The 21,264-nt window shown below is 40.0% G+C and overlaps 1 protein-coding gene across 1 annotated transcript in view; it reads right to left on the reverse strand.

The window, feature by feature from the left end:
* RGS22 (regulator of G protein signaling 22) overlaps positions 1-21,264 on the reverse strand; it is a 78,007-nt gene that overhangs the window by 14,697 nt on the left and 42,046 nt on the right. Inside the window, exons 15-22 of the mRNA XM_089518383.1 lie at positions 19,603-19,797; positions 18,949-19,041; positions 17,759-17,931; positions 16,150-16,312; positions 11,996-12,154; positions 9,651-9,719; positions 4,129-4,290; positions 1,333-1,512 (exon numbers count right to left, since the gene is read on the reverse strand). Coding sequence (XP_089374509.1) covers positions 1,333-1,512; positions 4,129-4,290; positions 9,651-9,719; positions 11,996-12,154; positions 16,150-16,312; positions 17,759-17,931; positions 18,949-19,041; positions 19,603-19,797 — 1,194 coding nt within the window. The remainder of the gene's footprint in view (positions 1-1,332; positions 1,513-4,128; positions 4,291-9,650; positions 9,720-11,995; positions 12,155-16,149; positions 16,313-17,758; positions 17,932-18,948; positions 19,042-19,602; positions 19,798-21,264) is intronic.

Consider the following 21,264-nt stretch of genomic DNA (forward strand, 5'->3'; position numbering starts at 1 on the left):
TGGCAGCCCTTCTGATGTCTGAGCTGGAATAACCATTAGCCTGTAGAACCCAGTCCAAGTGCTTCAGTTCATCTTCCAAGAAGTGGGGTTTGCAGATGCGTTTTGCCTGGTCTAACAGTGTTTTGATTGTGCTTCTTTTTTGTCCTGGGTGATGGTTGGAGTTCTTGTGCAGGTATCTGTCTGTATGTGTAGGTTTTCTGTATACTGTGTGACCCAAACGTTGGTTCGGTAATAATTATTGGTGGCCAAACAGTGTTGTTTTTACAAATGACCTTATTTGGTCAGTGGAGCAGAATAGGGGGTTGTTTTTTAAATAAGGGGAGAAAAGAAAAGAACAAAAGCCTTCAATGGCATTGCTTATTTAAAGAAAAAGATCTGATAAAGTCAAGCTGCCCTTGTCCATTGAAAACATTTGTAAAATGTTTGGCTCAGATTCAGTGATCTCTGTGCATCTGCACTCGATTTTTCATATTAGTGTAAGGTCCTCCTTATGCTGCTTTAGACACCTCTCTCAAGGGTCCCCTGACTTTCTGGAGATGTTTTTCAGGGATCACAAGAAGCTGATGTGGGTAGGGGTTTTCAGCAGTACCAAAGGTTGTATATAATCTCCTGGGTACAACTGGAAAGACTGCCTATGGAATAAACTTTATACAATATTCTTCAATGTTCTAAAATCTGGCTCTAAATTCAAGGCCCTGATGGAACAACACACAGCAGATATTCACAGGCAGAAATATCAGCTCACAAAAACCAGAGGACTCTTCTACCACTCAGGTCTAGAGCATGGAATCCCTATTTTTAAAACAGACATGTGAATGTGTTACTTCAAAATAATAATAATAATAATTGATGTTGATGTTACTCTTTTAAAAAATCACATTTTGTTACTCTTTGGCAATTACTTCTTCATTTTTGTAAGTACTAAAAACAACCCAAATGTCCTCCTTAAAATAATGAGTTGCAGTAAAGAGGACTGTTACTCAAAATATATTCCTGTTGCCATTTTGAAAGAAAAGATGCTAATTCTAGGGGTGTATCTACCCTGTAGAAATAATGCAGTTTGACACTGCTTTAAGTGCGATAGCTCCATCCTATGGAATACTGGAAGTTGTAGTCTCATAAGACTTTAGCCTTCTCTACCAAAGACTGATGATTCCTCACAAAACTAAAAATCTGATTCTGTAGGATGGTGCCATGGCAGTTAAAGTGGTGTCAAACTGCACTATTCCTACGAAATACACTCTCAGTTTTAAAAGAACATTACTTGCATTGTGTCCCTTCCAAGATATGTTCAAACCCAGCACTTTAGAAAGATCTGTTCTCTCTATGTACCTGTGCTTCCCTAAACACATAAGGGCCCAGCTCTTTCCTTTGCTCAATAATCTTCTGAGCTTGCTCTTCGGGTATGTCAATCTGAATTGCTGGCGGAATGGATGAATTAATGAAGCACCTGATGATTTCTGTGATCTTCTTCTGGATTATGGCATCGTCACAATGGGAATGACACATATCCTGCAAAAGCAAGAATAGAATATGGCAGAAGTATGAGGAAAGGCACCATTAATACATTAGCTCTCATATTTTAAGGTTTTTTTTAATTCATCTGTGGAATATATTTCTGTACCACTCATCAGCTGAAGTCTCTCAGAACAACTAAAATATTTTTTAAAAAGAATTCAATGCAATACAATGCAAAACTGCATAGAAAAGTAGTAGACATAAAAAACAAGCAAATAAAAAGCCAAATTTAAAGCAGTGTAGAAATGTGTGTGTGCGTGCTAAAGGCCTGAGTAAAAATGAAGGTTTTCTCTTTGTGACACATAGATATCAGGCTCAGTGCCAGGTGAGCCTTCCTGAGCAGAGCATTTCAGAATGACAACACCCAACTGACAGGGTTCCCTCTGAGGTTGCCATTCAGTGCCATCACTAGCTATGGAGTCACCCAGGGCAGGAATAGTGCATGTGCTTCCCTCCTGTTTCTCCATTACTTGTTTTTCTCCTTAGGAGGAAGCCAAGGGATGGAGCAGCCAAGAAAGGCATGTATTCACCCATCCTGCCACAAAGGGGGAGGAGGGCGCAACCAGTTTTCCTCCTTTTGCGGGTGTCACCTGATGAAGTCTGCGCCTCTGCACTCCCCAAGTGAAGCCACTGTTGCCACTTGCCTCACTTCAGCAGGGAATTAATCTCTCAAAGAAAGATCTCAATAATTGGACAGGTTCGTGTAGGGAGAGGCATTCCTTAAGGTAATCTAATAAAATCTAACCTCATAAGAAAAGCGCATTTATTAACCTTTTATTACATCACTGTAATAATTATTATTTTAAAATGAGGTTTTTAGCCTCTAAGACTTGTCTAAAAGTGGCCATGCTATGCCACTGGTGACTTTTCTTTTAGTATTGCACCAAACATCCACATAAACATCATAAAATGCTGAAGTAAGAAAGCCTGTAGGGAGATAACAGCCAATATTATAATGTGTGGTAACAGACTGAATTTTCCACCATCTTCATGGCATGGCTTTCCCACTGTTTCAACAGAGCCCTTAGCTGTTATCAAGAATTCACTCAGATGAAGATATTCAAGGCCTTTCCTGTTTATGTGTTCTCTGTTTCTGCACTGCAAACCACTGCTGTCTTTATCCAGTTGTCATCATTGGAAAAGAAACAGAAAACTGGGGGATGGAATGGCATGTCCTGAAAGGGGAGTGCCTGAGACCAAACAGAAGCAATCTACACTGCAGGTCCCACATTTCTATTCAAATGGCCATAAGAGGCCTGCAGAGTATCAGAGCACAGTAAAAAACAACAAAGCATGCACACTTTCAGCTAGTGACATTAAGTATTCTCAAAACAGTTTAAAAACCTCAGATTTAATAAATGTTCAGGTCTTATGATACCACAGTGGATCTATATGTTTATTTTGAGGGAACATCATCTTTTATTGTTAAATATTTGAGGCCAGCAGACAAGGGCTCTTTGTTCTCTACAGGTGGTATCTCTTGTTCAGAACCACACAGCAGCCATCATAGAAGAACTTAATATCTTTGACACAACTGCATGACTCTTGTGTAAATAATAAGAGGTCTTTTCCCCACATGAAACATGAACATCAGCGTCAGGCCTTCTGGTCTTTTAGCCACATAGTTCCTCAATACTGTTGCAGTAATAATTTTTACATGAGAAGGAATAAGGTTTCACAGTGGGTTGTATTTACATTAAGTTTAACAGAAATAAGGGAATAGAATTCAGAGACATAGGCATGCTAGTCTGGAATATCAATATCCAAAGTGATCTCAAAGATGCTATGAATCCCTTTGCATAGAAATTAGGGAGTGGTCTTTTACTAGCTCATTGTCATTGGCTACTGCGTGCTAAATTGGACCTGCATGAATTATGGTCATTAGGGCTACCCTATTTAGAATTTATCACTATTAATGCCAATTTGGTTGTAAAACTATACCAAGGTTAAAGCAAATCATGGCCAACTCAAGATATTTTGCTGCCTGAGACAAATAAGAGTACCAGTCCCAATATGAATGCTGACTGGATTAGGAGTTGAATCTTTTTTAAAACTGACAATGCAAGAACAGCATCCTCTGTCCTACATGAAGGCAAAAGGATATCTTAGAGGCTTCAGGGAAGGTTATACAGAACACATTCTTCTTCTTCTAACATCTGCTGCTTGAGGTGACTGCCTCACATTGGCTAAAGGTAGGGTGGATGAAAATTATACCATGGAGGGGAATTAACACTGGAGAGAAGGTGAGGGAACATGGGAGCACATGACATGCTGTCAGGAGCTTTATGCCTACATAGGGTCATTACAGGGCAGGTCTCCTTTCATTTTGACAAAGTCTTCCTCCTCTTTCCTAACAGAAGTCACAGTAGATTTTCTAGTATTTAATCTGCTAAATTAAAAATAATATTGTTTTTTTCTGGTACGCAGCCTCAAAGCAGAGGCCTCCTTACCTTGTCCACCTAGTCTGGGAAACAATTTGCCATGACAGGCCTTGAGGAATCAGTGTCATCCCCAACTTTCCCATTTCTCAAAGAATGCCTTTGCTCTAAAATAGAAATATCACTGTTTCTGAGAAACAGCATTTGTTTCCATTCTTTGACAGAATTGTACCTTATATTTCTGCACCTCTTGCCAAAAGATTACCCCGTTCTCCAGTAAATCTCCTTTCAGTGACACAAAGCGCTGAAACTGAAAGGCCGTGATGGGATTCAACAGGGCTTTGCGGAAAGTTATTATTTCCCGAGATGAAGAAACCCACTTATTGTCCACATGCTGTCAAGGGAGGGGGGACATGGGAGGAGAGAAAGCACAGTGAATAAACTTCATTTCAAAAAATGCAGCAATAAAAGCATTAGTTAGGGTAAACTGTCTGATGCTTATCTTTGCATTGACCCTAACGTTCAGTAGTTTATTACATGGACACAATAGAACTTGGCAACCATTTGCTCTCTCCCACTCTTTTGTTTGATTTGGGCAACATTTCTTTGAAAAGGACAAAAGGGGAAAGGAAATGACTAACAATGATTTAGAACATATGACTCTCTACTGTAAGTATGGAAACAGCAATCATTGTTGATTATGGCAATAAACCTTCTAGGGGGAGAGGGGTTATGAATAGAAGGAGAAGGAGATCAGTTTGGGATCTTCTAGAAACAAACAAGAGAGTGGAAGAAACAGGCAAACCACAGACTTTACAAGTATAAAACTCCCTTTGACAACTATCTTGCTAAGAAAAATGGCTTTGAAATCCATTGCCATGATTGTGGACAGAAGCAGAGAGTTTGTTGTTTCTGGAACATTGTCTCACCAACAGTAAAATGTGAAATAATGTTATCAAGACATTTAGGAGACCTTTATACTGGAAAACCAGGAGCATGGAAAGCAGGTGCAAACAAGCAGAAAGCTAACAGAAAAGCTGAAAGATAAGGAGAGACAATCTAGGAGTAGAAGAATGAAGAAAAGATTACACTACCTAAAAGCCCAAGAACCAGTTTGGTGTAGTGGTTTGGGTGTTAGACTAGGGCCCTATACAGACAGGCCAAAATAAAGCTGCTTCAGGTCACTTTGGAGATATGTGTTTCAATAATGCATGCGTCCTAAGAGTGTGGAAGCTACACCAAAGCTGTACTCAAGTCCTTAGGACTGGAGCATGGCTTTGGTGTGGCCTCTGGACTCTTAGGACGCATGTGTCATTTAAACAGCATACTTGCAAAGTGACTCGAAGCAGCTTTATTTTGGCCTGTCTGTATCAGTCCTAGGACTCTGGAGGCCAGGGTTCGGATCGTTGCTCAGCCTTGGATGACACTGGACAAGTCACATTCTCTTAGCCTCAGAGAAAGGCATGGCAAACCCCCTCTGAACAAATCTTGCCAAGAAACCCCCATGATAGTTTCACCTTAGAGTTGACATAGTCAGAAATAACTTGAAATAATATCAGCTTCAATGAGGGGGCACTTTTATTGCTAAAACAGGAGCTTTCTACCATAGCTTGGAAACAGAAGGTTCCCTTCTTTTATTTCCAGGCTACTTCCATGTACCCCTCAAAAATCTGCCCAACTTTTTCACCCATACCTGTCTGAAATGGCACAGGCAATTGGCAACTGGGTAATACCAGATAAGATATACAGAAGTCATGGAGGAGTTGCAAAAGAGGTTATAGAGAAACAGAAGAGGGCTACTGGGGCAGAGTGGACTCTCTTTTATTGGATGTTTTAAACAGAAGTTGGATGGTCACCTCTCAGGGGGTTTTAGTGATGGATTACTACACTGGTAAAGGAATGGAGTGGAAGGCCTTTCTATCTCTATGATTCTGTCATTTAAGTCTTGGGACTGAGGTTCATACATTTGTCTGTCCTTTTCGGAATATATATATAGAAGTCTACTATCACCAGCATTAAACAATATACTGGAGTTATATCACTACCCTAGAGGGGAAAAAAGCACTTCAAGTAGGCACTACCAGAATAATGTGCATCTGGAACTCCCACATTTTACAAAGTGCAAAATGAAGACACCAAAATTAATGTGCTTTTTCTTTGAGTACTTTATGATAACTTGAAAAGTGACATGTTTCACTTCTCAATTATCTTATATTGTATTATCGTATCTTATTTGGTAAGGTCTTTTTTACAATTAAATTCATTGCTATTCTCAACAACAGTAGAGTCAACATAAATCACATTATTTCATTTGTTCTAGTATAGTTTGGATTAGTAATGAGATTTAGGCATTTGCCTGTTGCATGAGAGGCTATTAATACTAATAGTGAAAATCCACGCTTGATTCCATTTATCAAACATATCTGTAGCAGATCCTACATTTCAAGCATGTGATTAAGTCCTGGGTTTTGCATTGAGTATGTTCAATAGTGCATAATATTCCAAACATATATCACAATACTTTTTAGGCTTTTTAGACTGTTTCAAGTGATACTTTGGACCTTATAGTTTAGGAGTAACTAAACTTTGAACTTTCACAATTCACATCAGGATGGAACCGTGGTAGTTAAAGTGGAGTCAAACTGCATTATTTCTGCAGTGTAGATGCATCTCAAGTTGGTTCTTACTCAGTATGCTGAATTATACCAAGCTCCATTTTGGTATGATTTTGCATTTGCCTGGTTCCTCTTCAAATGTTTCTCTCTGCTTGCTCTATGTCCTTGCAAATATTTCATCCTGATGTACATCCCAGTCTTGTCTAGGTGTCTTGCCTTTGCCTGGATTCCCTTGTTTTCTTACACCTCTGTGGTCTTGAGCTAAGCAATTCATGATTATATCCCAGCTGGCTCCTGGCACTGGCTAACTAACAACATGGAGCCTAGACAAAAAGAAAAATTCCCCACCCTTCACATAAATGAAGACAACATGTGTTAGAAAGAGTCTGGTACTCTTTGAGAGAGAGAGAAAAAGAAGAAGAGGGAAAAAATGAAACCCACCCCTCCTGAGATATGTTACAATGCTTTAAGATGTTTAACAATTGATATGATCTTCATGTTAGAGTGCAGTTCTAAATGAAACAGATACTGTGAGATATGATTAATCCTGCCCACTTTTCCTGCATATTTCAAATTCTTTTTTGGTGACTGCATTTAATCACTCTCAATAATAAATTATATTCCAGATGCTGGAGTGAACAGCTTGTCCCAATGAGTCTACCAAATGTAGAATGAACAGAAAATATGCATTAAGATGACATACATTATTTCCTACATTAACAGTCATGGCAAACAATTAAATGTTATGGAAGTTTGGGGGGAAAGTTCTGATAGCAACGGTGGTGGGTTCAGAAGCCAGTTATTTCCTTGCATGCATGCAAAGAGCTCTTTATTGCATTTCAGTTTTGTTCTAGAAAATGCAGTATGGTGATCCCAATGCAAATCAGAGTCAGTCTACTGTCCACATGTGCCTCAGGAAATATTGTGTTTTTGTGTGCTGTCAAGTCATTTCTGACTTATGACAACCCTAAGGCAAACTTATCAAAGGGTTTTCTGGGGCTGAGAGCATGCCACTCACCCAAAGTCACCTAATGGGTTTCCATGGTCAAGCGTGGATTCAAACCCTGATCTTCAGAGTTCCAGTCTTGCACTCAAATGACTACACCATACTGACTCTCTCAAGAGGTATTGCAATAAGGCAAATATTAATGGAATGGACCACCATTGCCCAAGAGTCAAGGCTCTAACCTGCACAGGAAATGATGTGCCTGGCTCCTCAAGATGTATTTGAAAAGAACATCTAGCTTCCTAGAATAATTGTCCTATAAACTCAAATCTGCCTCTCTATATAGATACATACATATCTGTATGCATACATGCATAAGACATACACATTTCCATATATCAGACAGATGTGCATGTATGTATAGAAATAGTTTTGAGTTTACATAGGGTTTTTTTAAAATAGAGTATCAAATGGTTTTGTTTGTTTTGTTTGCTTCCTTCTGTCTAGTGAGCCTAGGGACTGCTTGCTGTGAAACTCCGCCTTGAACAAAGAAATTACAAAGGAAGACTAGAAAGAAAAACTGCTGAAGTGAATTATATTTATAAATGTATATATTTATAAATATTAGCAGAGGTATGAACAAGGACAGCGCTTTCACCATTTCATGAGACACTGCATATATTAACACAAGTGTCCTCAGTACTGCACATATAGCAAAATAAATTTTCAGAGAGAGTTGTGAAACATGGGACTTTTGCTAAGCAGACTTGTTGTTTTCACACATCATCACTAACTGTCCACTGTAAAGATCTGAGAGATCTGTATCACCTTACACAGCCCTTTGAAAATTTTGGACAAGGGTCATGATTTGCATCTTTCTAGAACCCATTACAGTCTAAGTATGCCTGCATACTAAATACTACTAAATTCTGCAACTGAAGAAGAGGGTTTCTACTCATGAAAGCTCATGCAAAAATAAAAATCAGATAGCCTTAAAGGAGCTGCCACTTTTTTTTTATCCCCCTTCATCCCTCCACTTTATGAGACAGCCTGCAAAACCCTTCTCCTCATTCCATCTCAGTGAAAGCATTCAGATGACATCACTGTTTGACATCAGGTCTTCCCCTACCCTTCCACTTTCTCTTCCCCCTGCCTACTTTGTGAAATATTCTGTCTGACAAACAGATCTGATGACCTCAAAGGTGTGGGTGGATGTTCGTGCTTTTTTGGTTAGCCCAGTAAAGGTATTACCACAATATACATTTTGAATTTCTCTTACAGCCCAAACAGCTGCTGCCGCTAATGTTAATGCTAATGCTGGTTTCCATGCCCCAATTATAACCATGTGCTAGGTGGGAGCAGAGGGCAGAAATAACTACTGCATTAACCCTCCTGCACCAGGATGGGACATTTTACTCCCACAGAGTCATGTGTTGTTGCAAAATCCACATTCAACATTGTCACCTGAACAACTATAGGCTCCCATGTTTTGAGCACTTGCAGTATTTTTGTTCTTTTTCAGCAAATACAAAAAAAAAAATCTGAAACAAAATATATCCCTCCAAATATTTTACTCAATGAGGGACTTTTTTGTCCCAGGCAATGTAACATAACATGAGAAGCAGAAATGGAATCCTCTGGTTACCAGAATGACCCCATTTAGTGAGGGAGAGGTACACTGACATTCTTGTGGGGTCAGAAAGTATAGGTAGTTTATATGAAACCCTACTTCTAATCAACAGTAACCACCATGCAAATCTAGCCCTAATCTTCAATGTTTTTATATATTTTCACTTAAATTTTTTAAAGATACAACTTACTTAACTGCAAGAATGTTGTGTTTTTAAACCTTTTAACATAAAGTTACATTCATTTCTCAAACTACAATAGTTATAGGAACAACGTGATCCTATATTTTATAGAAGCCTCTGCAACCTGGTACCTTCCAGATGTCTTGTTTTGTAATTTATGTTGCCCATACTGGCTTGGGGTGATGGAAATTGTGGTCTAATACATCTGGAGTGCACCAGGTTGTGAAAGATTAGCTCATAATACTAGGCATATAATGATGACTGCACTTGTTCAGCACTGAGCAAGCTTAGTATTTGTATCAAAATGGCTGAGGAAACTCTGCATGCTTTAGGGACCTGTAATGCTGAAATTCAACAAAAAGCAAGGGAAAACGGAGCTTGCCTTCCACGGTTCTATTTTCTTTTCAAATCTCTGAATTAAAATATCTTCTGCAGCATCTTCTAGGTGTGGCTGAAAGCAAATAAGAAAAAAGGCAGCATGGATATTGTTGATGTGCACATTGAAAATGTTTCTATGTTCTACCTTCTATGTTATGTAATTGTTTTGTTTTCAAAATCAGGATTAAATGTAATGTTCTCCAATAAATATAGCAATTCTCATCAAAGTTAAGGAAGCTAATATATGGACAGTCTGGTTGCCTATACCTGCTTTCTTAAAATATGATGGGAGTTTGAAAAAGCCTCCTTCCCAAATTAGCTGAATCTGTCCACTTTTGGAAAGAAAGGCTACTTGGCTGAATGAAACATTTCTCAAAACGCACAGCAGCTCATATAGCTACCAACATTTCCCAGAAGTGATTATTTTTTTCTAGCTAAGAAATGTGATCATTCATATAACAGATCTTGAAGGAGTAGGAGGAAAACACAAATAAGCTGGGTGTTTGTACATTACCAGTGAAAGAAACAAGCTAGTGTACAAACAGCCAGCTCCAATGCCAGAAATAAATAAAGACTACAAGTTCACCAGGCTTTGCTGCCTGTTGTGTCACTAGGTTCAATGCTGCTTCCTAGCCAATGTAGCAAATATTAATTCCTTCATATAGTCAGTCAAAGATGTGGCTGATCACCAGTCAAAAGACTGCCTACTTAACTATTGTGCAGAAGAAGGGAGCAGAACTATTTGTGATAGAATAGGCAGTCTCAGATGGAAAGCTGGGAGAGAGTGGTACGAAAAACAGACACAGCAGAATGTTAAAAAGTCGCCCTATTTTTCTTTGGGCTTGTTTTCCTCTGTGCTACTCAACAGCTTCCAGCTTTCATGTGTTGCTCCAGTGAGGGAGAGATGGTGTATGGAGGGAGGGTGGAATTCTACAGCAAAAAGATCAAACTCACTGCACCACCACCCTTCCCAAATTACACCCTGGAAAACTTGCCAGATGTGGAGACAGACTTTGTCTGCCTCTGATGTCTTCAGTGGCTAACAGGAAAACCAGCTAGATGGGGTCAATTAGAACAGAAACTGCATCTGTTAAAAATACATAGTGTGTGGCTAAGTTTACTCCAAACTAAGTGCATGTGGGCCTCATCTGGCCTGGGACTACTGTAAATAGGCAGGGCTGGCTTACTGTATATACTAGACTATGGTCCAAAACACACTGCAGAAATAATCCACTTTGAGGCTACTTTAACTGCCTTGGCTCAATGCTAGGGAATTCTGGGAATTGTAGTTTTGTGAGACATTTAGCCTTCTCTGTCAGAAAACTCTGGTGTCAAAATAAACTACAGTTCCCAAGATTCCCTAGCACTGAGCCAGGACAGTTAATCCTCAAACTGGATTATTTCTGCAGTGTGTTTTGGACCTATAAATCAACCTCATGTATATATTGAGGGTAGGTTTTGGGGCCAAAATTGTGGATTTTTATATGACCCATGGATAAATCAAGGGTGAAATGTAGAGGCATGTAACAAAGCATCTAAAGGACGAAGCAAAGGAAAACAAAGCCAAAGGACTTACAAAATTACGGTAGGCATAACTGTTTGTGCTCACACTAAAGGCTGGATGGATGAGCAACTAGAGGTGGGTCACTGCTTCCAGGACAGATGACACACTTGTATTTCACCACTTACATTATAAACCCATGGATAAGTCGACTCAGGTTTTTTGGGTCATTTTTTTGAATAAAATTTCTAGACTTATACATGAGTATATACAATAAATCTCCTCTTCCCTTAAGTTGTTGTTATTTTATTCATGTATATCCTCCCTCTCTTCCACTACAGGGACTCAAGGAAGCAAATCTAGCCCTAACCTTCAACATTGTAATATATTTTCACTTAAGCCAAAAATACTGTACAATTTACCAACTGCAAGAATGTTACGTTTTTAAATCTTGGAACACCAAGATGAAATTGAACTTATTTTTCCCTTTTCACCCCATCCCATTCCCTGCAGGAGCCTGAAAAACAGTAGTGAGAGTCCAATGGTCCCAATGGAATCATTTTAGTCTATGAAGAAAGAAGGGGTGAGAGCTGAATTTAAGTGGTTAGCAGCTGGGTTTGAGCCTTTCCTACTGGCACATGGTGATCTGCGTTTGGGGTAGACACACACAAATGTATTTGGAAATAAGAAAGAAACTGAAGCTTACTTGCACACTCTTGTGTTTAATATAGTATTTGCTTTAGCTCTTCCATCTAACATGCTTCACATATTCTTTTGTCTATGTCAGCTTTGAGATAATTGATCATTCTGTTGCAAAATGCTCTGCACTATGAAAATAATTATGTTACCTTTGGTTTTTTCTTTGGTCCTGATTCTTCACTTGAAAAATATAGTGGCAGCCACTTTTTCTCAAGCCTTGCCTGGATGCTTTTTTGAACCTCTAGCAGGATCTTAGGACAAACTTGTTCATGAAGTATTTGTCCCCAGCCACCACCTAATTTCATTATCTTCAGGCGAGAGAAATGTAAATACATCAGTGGACTGCAGAGACATTGTTTCAACAACACAAAAATCTTGGGAAAGTTAACATGTTATACTACAACTCCCAGAATTTCCCATCCAGAATGGACAATGGCCATGTTGATTTGGAAGTTTTGGGAGCTGTAGTCCAATTTTTCCATCCATCCAATTATCCCCTCCACCCCACCCCTGGCACGCCAGTTCTGACTACAACAGCAGCAAATGAAAAACAAAAGCATTTTGCAGAGTTTAAATACTTCTCAATGTCTGGCTGTATGTAATTCCTATTAAAAATGATGTCAGCTAAAGAGTACTACACAATATACAGTCTAAGCATTATATTTTCTAGCAAATAATCATTTACAATTGTTGTTATGTATCTTCAGATCAACTCTGACTTATGGCAAACCTCTCTTAGGGTTTTATTGGCAAGCTATATTCAGAAGAGGTTTTCTATTGCTAAGGTCAACAGTGTGTTGCCCAAAGTCACCCAGTGGGTTTCCATGGCTGAGTTCAAACCCTGATCTCCAACACTCAGACCACTACATCATACTGGCTCAAGGTTACCCTGAAGGAGCCTTCTGCAACTGGTATCCTTTTAATATGCAACTCTTTTTAGGGTTTCATGAAAATGCTGAACATCAAAGGAGTCACACAGATAGAAATTCTTGCACACATCCAGGTGATGAACAGACCCTGCTCTGTCCTTGGAATTTTATAAGGGTTTCAGATGTCTGTTCACATCTTAGGCTGTCTTTGAGACCTATCAAGTAACCTTTGCAGAATATCCTCTTTCCCTCAATCAATATACTCTAAAATAAAATAAAATAAAATAAAATAGCTGAAAGACATGCTGGGTAGGGCACAGGGCAGGGAGGTGGGGTTAATGTGGAGTCAGAGAGATAGTGTGCCATGATGGCAGCAGCCCCAGTTGCACAATTAAAAGATGTGTGATAATGGCTTCTCTACAACCAGTATGTTTCCATTTTTTTTAAAAGCTGACACGATTGCTGCAAGAATGGGGCTTCTGTGGTAATGTCCATAATAATATTAGAATTTTCAGGCAGCAAATTAAAAACAAATTAAGACATTGTGCTCGGAAGCATCCTGCTTTGAGTTAACCGTTTTCCCCATCAGTTAATGAACCAAGGTGTCCCTGCATTGTATGATGATAAGGTTGTGGAATGCATACAGGTCATATGAGGCAGTGACCTAGGTACTAACAAGGTAGTAACCAAGTTTAATCCTACTTAGGGGAGACTCAAGGAAATCTGTGAGGCTTTAACTGTGACCTACAATTTCAGTGGGTCTACTATAGGTAGAAGTAACTACAGAGTTAGCCTAAGAGATGTTGAGCTTTGCAAGAGTTTATCAAACTGGGAAAAAAGATGAGAGCATAGCGGAATGCTCCTGTCAATATTGCGCGATTTGCCAAAGATTATCACACGATGTTGCAAATATCCTGTGATTATCTTGAAATAAAAAGGAATTATAGCGCCACTTTTTATTCATGGGATTTCCCCATGAATAAAAAATGGCACTATAATTTCTCTTTATTCACAGGATAATTGTGCGATATTTGCGATGTTGTGCGACATCGTGGGATAATCCAAATTATCCAAATCCATGTTCCAAATCACGCGATATTGACAGGAACATGTCACTACGTAGATGCCATCTTTCAAATAGTTTCCCAAAGCGAAATAAAATTCAAAATTAAGAGAACAGCACTTTAACAACAACAGCAACATGTTGAGGTTTGAAGTAGTCACATATTCAAAAGGCCAACAGAAGATAAACTAAACATAATCAACTTCAAATATTCCTAAGATAAAGTGGACCAAAATAAAGAAGTTCATTTCAAGAATCAACTCGAATCCAATTAAACTATGTTTTGGGGAAATTGAATTTTTCCATTTCCAATTTTGCCCACAAATCTACTTGCTTCTAATGATGGGCAAAAACATAGGGCAAATCTCAACAGGGTTGAGTGCAGTTAGGAAAAACAATTTTTATTATTATTATTAACCTTTATTTATAAAGCGCAGTAAATTTACACAGCGCTGTACATACAATCTTTTTAATTGGACGGTTCCCTGCCCTCAGGCTTACAATCTAGAAAGACACGACACAGAGGTAGTGGTGGTGGGGAAGGGGCATCTCTAGTAGGATAATACAGATAAAATACATAGCAATACAGGAAATGATTCAATAAAACAGACAACAAAAGAAGATCAAATAGCAAGTGACAATTATGCAATGCCTGGGAACGCTGCCCTGAACAGGATGGTCTTCAACTCCGTTTTGAAGCTGGTTAAAGAAGTGATGGCTCTTGCTCGCGGGGGAAGAAGGTTCCAGGAGTGAGGGGCAGCAAGTGAAAAGGGGCGAATCCGGGATGGGGCAGAGGAAATCCTGGGCTGTGACAGCAGGCCTTGACTACCAGAACGGAGGGCCCTAGTGGGAAGGTGAGGAGAAGTAAGGTCGGATAAGTAAGGGAGGGGCAAGCCCATGGAGGGCTTTAAACGTCAACAGCAGGAGTTTGTACTGAATGCGGAAAGGGAGGGGGAGCCAGTGGAGGGATGCCAACACAGGAGAGATGTGGTCAGAGTGGTGGGTGGATGTGATAATGCATGCAGCTGAATGCTGGACAGAGATTAAAGGACGGAGGTGAGAAAGAGGAAGCCCAGCCAGGAGGACGTTACAGTAATCAAGTCGTGAGATCACTAGGGCATAGACCAGGATCTTGGCAGTAAAGGCGGAGAGATATGGTCAGATTTTGGCAATATTGTACAAAAAGAATCTACAAGCCTTGGCAGTGGTCTGGATCTGCGGGATACCCGACAGAGAAAAGTCAAAGATAAAGCCAAGACTGTGGGCTTGCTGGACTAGTTGAATAGAAATGTTGTCCACAGAGACAGAAAAGGAGTGTTGAAGGGTGGGCTTAGGAGGAAAGACAAGAAGCTCCGTCTTGGACATGTTGAGCTTCAAATGCCGATGGCACATCCACTGCGAGATGGCTGTGAGGCAGGACGAGACTTGCTGTTCAAGCCTTGGAGAAAGGTCAGGGGCGGAAAGATACAGCTGGGTGTCATCGGCATACAGATGGTAGGAAAAACCAAAAGAGCTAATGAGTTTACCTAAGGACAGTGTGTAGAGAGAAAACAGAAGGGGACCCAGAACAGAGCCCTGGGGAACTCCAACAGATAAGGGAACAGGTGAAGAAGTCTGACCACCTGCAACTAGCGCAAAAGATCTGCCAGACAAGTAAGATCTAAACCAGTCGAGAACAGAGTCTGAGAACCCAAGGTCAGAGAGTATGTCAACTAGGAGACAGTGATCAACGGTGTCAAAGGCTGCAGACAAATCGAGAAGGATGAGAACAGAGTAAAGGCCATTAGCCTTGGCCTGTAAAAGGTCATTCAAGATCTTAGTGAGAGCTGTCTCTGTGGAATGCCTTGGGCGGAAACCAGACTGGAAGGGATCGAGGATGGAGTTGGCTTCAAGAAACTCAAGACAGCGTGAATAAACAACCCGTTCCAAAACCTTTGAAAGAAAGGGGAGAAGAGAAATCGGATGATAGCTAGACAAAGAGGAGGGGTCAAGAGAAGGTTTTTTCAGAATTGGGGAAATGAGAGCATGTTTGAAGTCCGACAGGAAGGAGCCTGTAGAGAGAGAGAGATTGAAGATAGGGAGAAGCGAGGGCAGAAAAGAGGGAGCTACAGAAATTAGAAGACAAGTAGGTATTGGATCAAGAGGACAGGTAGCAGGTTTGGAAGAGTTCAGAAGTGTAGAGAGTTCATCCAAAGAGGCAGGAGGAAACACAGAAAATTTGTTAGGGGAGGGCGAAAGAAGATTATGAGCGGAAGAGGAATCAGGAGGGACTATCTCAGAGCGAATGGTGGTAACATATATGCATCCATATATAACAATATATGCATCCATAGCAGTAGCATTTATTAAGATTTTAAAAGCAAACAGTTACCTGCTCTTGTTCCTCTTTTGTAGCTGGGCTATCAGGTCCAAAGAAGTATTTCTTATTTAGATATTTATTTTTAATCTCCTTAGATTTTTCTTCTCTCTGTGCTTTGTTTTTGTGGAGCATCCTCCTGAACTGCTCAATGTCTATCCAGCACATGAGGTCTACACTACAAGTAAGGCAAAGAGTATTTCTGTGTTACCTGTTTTCACTAACAACTTATTCATGGCTTTAGCCAAAGCATACAGCTTTTATCACATAGGAACTATAATCTTATGCACATTGACTACAACCAAATTCAAAATCCACAAACAGAGATAACTTTATTGGGCCAACTCCAAAGTATAAAATACATTATGCAAGCTTTCTAAGCTTCACTGGTTTCTTCATCAGACAAAGAATTAGGGACAAAGGGCAATAAAAGACAGGTAATAATATTTCAAATCCATGAGTAACAGAAAAATAACTTTCCTTGAGATCCAGCTGTCCCTCTCCTGTATGAAACTAGTCCTCAATTGGCCAAGAAAGGGAGTGGCCTCTGTCTGCATTGAAATCCCTCAATACCATATTTACTCACAACAGAGTAACATCTGAGAAATAATGTAGGCTTGTAACATCATTACCCTTTTTTCTCCTGTATGATTTTTTAACATCTTTGTCTGATGAAGAAGCTGGAAATCACCACCTGCCACTGTATTTGGCCAGTCCTCCAGCAACTACTACCACCTCCACCATCCTATCTAAATTTAGACTGTAAGCATATGTCTGGCTTTAGTTTATGCTAGTCTGTGAAACATCATGTGCACTTTATAATCACTAAATAAATGATTGCACTACATGAACAACTTCAGCTAGGCCAACCCCATTGCATAAGCACCAAGTGGAAGACTGATGGATAATCACCTTTCAGTGCAGAGGGGTCAAGGAAAACAGGCACAACACATGATGCAAGAAGTGCTCTCTTGCAGTACCATACAAGGTGGTATGCCATAGTGCCTTGGTATTAGCCATGCACAAACTGAGAGGTGCATCCCGGAATCTCTTATGACAAGCCATCTAATGAGATGGGTTGAGGAAGAGATGTTGGACTGAGTGTTGTTGGTCTGCCAGTCAGTTTTGAGTCAACTCTGCACACACCTCTTATATTTCTTTTCTGTGGATAATGTATATCTGTAGATAGGAAACAATTGCTTCTTCTCTTAAGACAGGATGAAGGGGAGGGTTCTATCATATGTTCCCTGGAGTAGAAATGAGGTTCAGAAATGAAGCACATACATCCATGTTTTGTATGCACCTAGACACACAACTACTGCTGGGTGCTACCAGCTAGCCACACAGAGCCTAAAAATCCAATTCTTCCTGGTGAAATAATTTTTCTTTTGTTTTAGCTATAATAGTTTCCTCATGTTTGTGACTGCCACATTGTTAGATTACAACTGTAGTCATCCCCAGCCAACACTGGCAATGAATGTATACATGCCTGGTTGGGAGGGAAAGGCATACATCTAGTCTCTGAAATATTATCTGCATAATGAGTTTAGATACTGGTATCATAGACACCACCCACATAGATAGGTTTTAATGACAAGGTCACACTCTGGCATAGCAGAAATACCTGGCAGATTGCTGTTCAAGAAAGATTCTGAACTGTTCCAAATCCAGCCGTTTCTGCAACAATTCTGCAATGCTGTATGGCTTATCTGCTTCAGGGAGGATTTGAGCTGGGCGTTCTGCAACTGTAGTGGAATCAGAGCGCTCTGGGACCTTGTCTTCTTCCACTGCCAAAATCTAATGAAAGAATTGTATAATGCAGTCCAGATAACCTCTTAACCCAGCTTTTTAAAATCCCTGTAGATTTTTCTATCTTCCTTCTTTGTACAGATAGCTATCACTTTCGACTTTTCCACAGAAATAGATTTCAAGACCAATGATTTAAGGGGTATTATTATTATTATTATTATTATTAATAATAATAAAGCGCTGTAAATTTACACAGCGCTGTACATACAATCTTTTTAATTGGACAGTTCCCTGCCCTCAGGCTTACAATCTAGAAAGACACGACACAAAAGGATAAGGGAGTGGTGGTGGGGAAGGGGCCTGTCTAGTAAGATAATACATATAAAATACATATCAATACAGGAAATGATTCAATAAAACAGACAACAAAAGAACATCAAATAGCAAGTGACAATTATGCAATGCCTGGGAACGCTTCTCTGAACAGGATGGTCTTCAGCTCTGTTTTGAAGCTGGTTAAAGAAGTGATGGCTCTTGCTCGCGGGGGAAGAAGGTTCCAGGAGTGAGGGGCAACAAGTGAAAAGGGGTGAATCCAAGCTATATGTATCATGATTTGTGAGTAGGAGTTACAAGGATAAAGCCTCCTATCATTGCCATATACTGTAGCTTACTTAACAGCCAGAGCTTGGAAAAATTACTTACTTTAAAGTACCAGAATCTACCTGGGAGCTTGTGAAAGCTACCATCCAAAGAAGTAATGTTCAAAAAAATGGTAAGCATCATCACTGATGAAAAACTGAGAGCTAGCTAATTAATATTGTTGATTGTTTCAGCAAGTCACTTCTCATGAAATGCATGCAACGCCCCTCAGGCTGTGCAGTTTGTTTGTACAATCTGGGCAATCACATGAAGAGCATCTTGTGAAAGCCAGCAAGGCTGAGACATGGTATGTAAAATACTACTGTTTCATAAAAGTTTTGTTCCAGTCAAGAAATCTAAAGTGTTAACCTCCTGATGGTAGGGAAAAATAAAGAGTTTATTTTTGCTAATAGGTGCTTGTCTTACCTCACTCTTCTTGGAAATACTCTTTTCATGCAAAGCCTGCAGCTTTCTAAAGTACACTGACTCCAGCTGTCGAGTTTCTTCCACCAGCTCCACCTAATAAAAATAATATCTTATGTCATCCACACAGTGCACATTATAGAGAAGAAAGATGAAGAGGTAGGAGAGGCAGGCTGCCAGAGACAGTGGGTAGAAAAAAGCAAGGTTTGCCAATAACAAGGCAGATGTTTAGAAGGCATATCAATGAATGTTGCTTCCTCTGGAGCAAATGATTAAAAGAGATTTGCTGAGACAGCTAAAGTAAACATTTCTTCTTAGAGCAGGACATGCTTCTCACTTAGGGGTACTCCTTCATACAGAACAGAGTTAAGCTATGCGATTCACATCCACAGAATATAGGGAAGGCCCAGGGACATAGCCAAGGGGTGGTTCTTGGAGTCCGGACCCCCCCTTCCATTAGAAAAATGAATGGTGTGTGCTGCTGTGCCGCCGCATCCAAGCCCCATTATAATGGTGGCACTTAGTCTGGACGGCCCCCCTTCCTAAAATCCTAGCTACGTCCCTGGAAGGCCACCAACCTGGATGGCTTTAAAAGGGGATTAGACAAATTCATGGAAGATAAAACTATCAATGGCTTTTCTATTGTTCTTAAGTTACCTTCCTATAAGATTCTTTATCTTGTTCCACCATCTTCCTCCATGGAACCAAGAGAAGAGTAAGGATGTATTCTTCTGCTGAGTCAAAAAGATCTTCAAATGGTGGCTCAATTTTTGAATATATCTCATTTTTAGTAGCCTGTTGTAGCCCAATATCCATATTGGCAGAAGGAGCGATGTAATTAGCATAAAGGAACTGTTGTAAATGGGGAAAGAAGCCAGCAGTTGCTTAGCATGCCTCTGTCCTAATAGACACTGTAAATATATTTTTTCTAAATGTATGTGTTGTGTGCTTTCAAGTTATTTCCAACTTATGGAGACCCCAATGCAACTCTATCACAGGGTATTCTTAGGAAGTTTCTTCAGAGGAGGTTTGCCATTGCCACCCATTGAATCTGAGAGAGTGTGACTTGCCCTGTGGCAAAGCAGGGATTTGAAACCTGGTCTCCAGAGTCATAGTTCAATGCTCAAACCACTATGCCAACAGGCCTCCCTGGAAGAAGTTTACCCATCCATTAAGAAGCCAAGCCCTCCCTCCAGTCCATCTCCCCTGATCCAGGCGTCAGAGGTAGAGAAGAACTGCTGGCCCTCATCCCCTTCCCCACCACCACTCCCTTCTCCTTTTGTGTCGTGTCTTTTTAGATTGTAAGCCTGAGGGCAGGGAACCACCTAATTAAAAGATTGTATGTACAGCGCTGTGTAAATTTACAGCACTTTATAAATAAAGGATAATAATAATAATAATAATAATAATAATAATAATAATAAATAATAATAATAATAATAATAATAATATGCCACACTGGCTCTTTTTTCCCCCTAAAAGGTGGGGGGGGGGAGATTTATTGAAGACATACTCACAACATCTTGTTTCATTCAATACCAGGCTCTACATTTGCTATTGTAAGTGATTCCAAAATACAGTATCTGCCCCCACAATTTTACAACTTCCTATCACAGATTCCACCACTGCTGGTATCTCAGCAATATTCCCAGGAAACATGGCATGTGCTCTGTCTTGTCAACAGAGACATGCACTCAGATGGACTACTGAGTGTGCAGTTCTTCTGGAAAAGCCATGCACTCCCCGTGTAAGGTCTTAGAAGAGTTACTTTTTTAGAGTACTGTCTCAGCTTTTGTGCCACATACCATGTGTCCCAACAGAGTTACTAGCTTTCTGCTGATAGCAGAAAGAGTTGGGAAGTCTGTCATTGTCAGTGGGAGATGCCCTCATAGTAGTTGCAGTAGGAGGCAATGTAACCCCAATTTGTGGGTAATTGCCCATCCTTGTCTTGCAATATCCAAAATGCAGATCTTTGCATCTTTGACCACTTCTGTAAACTGTAACCTATCCACTCAACATTCTCCTGAATCATATTGTCCTTAGGCTTAACTGGGGTATTTCTTTTACGACAGTGGCTCGCAAACTTTGGTCCTCCAGATGTTTTTAACTTCAATTCCTAGCCAACTGTCAGGAATTCCGCATCATATGGTGAACAAAAGTTTGGGAACCACTGCTTTAGAGGAATCTTCTAGGCATTAAGAAGGATATCTATTAATAGAAAGTAATTCCCCAACAAATTCCCCAACAAAGAGGATATCTGGCAATTTTGGCAAGACTAAGGGTTGAATCTCTGAGTTGTTGACTGAAACATCGAGAGGG

The sequence above is a fragment of the Sceloporus occidentalis genome, unplaced genomic scaffold (assembly GCF_023333645.1).
Source record: "Sceloporus occidentalis isolate IW3139 unplaced genomic scaffold, rSceOcc1.0.p SCAF_3, whole genome shotgun sequence".
Lineage (NCBI taxonomy): Eukaryota > Metazoa > Chordata > Lepidosauria > Squamata > Phrynosomatidae > Sceloporus > Sceloporus occidentalis.